At 33.0% G+C, this 1,884-nt stretch overlaps 1 protein-coding gene across 1 annotated transcript; it reads left to right on the plus strand.

The window, feature by feature from the left end:
- Positions 1-460: 460 nt before the first annotated feature.
- LOC115874863 lies at positions 461-823 on the plus strand. The gene has a single exon (XM_030890161.1). The coding sequence runs from the start codon at positions 461-463 to the stop codon at positions 821-823; it is 363 nt and encodes a 120-aa protein (XP_030746021.1).
- The last annotated feature ends 1,061 nt before the right edge of the window (positions 824-1,884 follow it).

The raw sequence follows: 1,884 nt of genomic DNA on the forward strand, positions 1-1,884 counted from the left end.
GTATTTTTAAAGTTGTGGTTAATTCCCTAACATACTGGTACCAGCATTTATAAAATTTCCTCAGTATTTGATACTCTGTTACAAAAGTGTATAAAATCGGTGTTTTTGTTAGATATTATTTAACAATATTCAAATGTATTGAACAATATTAGCGATAATATTCAATTTGCAATAAAAATTATTTACCTAATTTATCGAAAAACGTGCCATATCTGTATCAGCAAAAATGTTATACCGGGTGGTGCATCGTGGTTGGAAACATAGGAAAATCGCATGCAAATTTTGAACTCTCCAGATATTGGCTTCTATGATAATTTTACAGCGAAGTTATAAATAGGATTTTTAAAGGTCTGCGTATGCTGAATACACATACCAAATTTGAACAATTTTGAACTAGCCAATTTTAAGTAACTTAAGAATAACTGTATCTGTTTTTAAGTTAAAATTGAACAAGGTAACAATGCAAAACCAAAGAATGGAGATGTTAGATCTACGAAGAGTACTTGGGGTAAAAAGGAAAGATAGACTAAGGAACAGCTTTATAAGAGAGGAACTAAAAGTAGATTCGATCCTGAATAAAATTGAGCAATGCCAGCTTAGGTGGTATGGATATTTGATCAGAATGAACAACGACATACCAGTAAAAGGCGTGTGGGAAGCTAAAATGCAGGGAAAGAGACCAAGGGGAAGACCAACTAAAACATGGAATGACACAATAGAGAAGATAGTACAGGAAAGAGGACTAACATTAACAGAAGCCAAAAGTTTAGCAAGAGACAAAAATAGATGGAAACAATTTGTGTATAGTGTAGCAATTAAGTGAATTTATTTAATTTATTATACCTTACACCTTCGGGTAGAAAGGTATTTGATTATATATAACAATGCAAAACCAGGCAAATGCCAAGGTACCTAAAGCCTAATTTACACGTGTCAAGTAGCTAAAGCAAGTTACTTAATTAATTGCTGAATTTAGTGACCTGCACGGTGTAAACAACCCGATCTAGTACTTGGCAAGTAGCAGATTTATTAAACTGTTTAGTCAACTGAATAGAAATGATTCCTATTTACTAACTAAAGCGCCGACTAAACAATAGAGGTGTAAAAGTAACGAAAATTTGAATACTCGTATGTATACGTTACTGTTGATATCGATATTCGTTACAAAGTATTCGTTACTCGTTACTTCCGTTGCTTCAGCGTACAAATGGTATTAGTGACATAAAATCCTCCAGATGGTAGGAAACTCACGCTGTATCTTGTCTGTATCGCTGTACTTTTGTGATTCTGAAATAAATTAACTTCAAATATTATTAATATTCTATTTACATATCTTCGTCATATTAATGCTCATTATTTACCTCATAATTAACCTCATAATTTTAAAGTTTATTAAATTGGTATCACAATGAACTAAAGTAAACATGTCAGTTTCAAATGTTTTTATGAAAACTCGGGAAACTTGCATCAGCAAAATTATTAGTAAATCACTAACACAATCACACCATAAACTACCTATTTAATTCGCATTTCTCGTCAAACACAGTTACTGTTTGCATCAAATCAAACGTTGTACTGGTGATACCATAGGTGATACGTATATTGCTGCAATTTCTATATTATTTGTACAACAGTGTTAGGAAACGTGTATTATAGCAGCTTATATTTTTCTTCGGCCATATATTATGCACTCGGCAAGGAAAATCAAACAACCGAAATTTCTAGAAGGATCAAACTCGGATCGGCAGCTTTTGGTAAACTTAACTTTATATTCAAAAGCAAAATCCCAAATAGCCTAAAAAGAGACGTTTACAACAAATGCGTCTTGCCTGTCATGACCTATGGTTTGGAGACTATGACGATGACGGCACGAAGTGTGAACAG

Source organism: Sitophilus oryzae, unplaced genomic scaffold (genome assembly GCF_002938485.1).
Source record: "Sitophilus oryzae breed Bouriz unplaced genomic scaffold, Soryzae_2.0 scaffold_1306_pilon_pilon, whole genome shotgun sequence".
Taxonomy (NCBI): Eukaryota; Metazoa; Arthropoda; class Insecta; order Coleoptera; family Curculionidae; genus Sitophilus; species Sitophilus oryzae.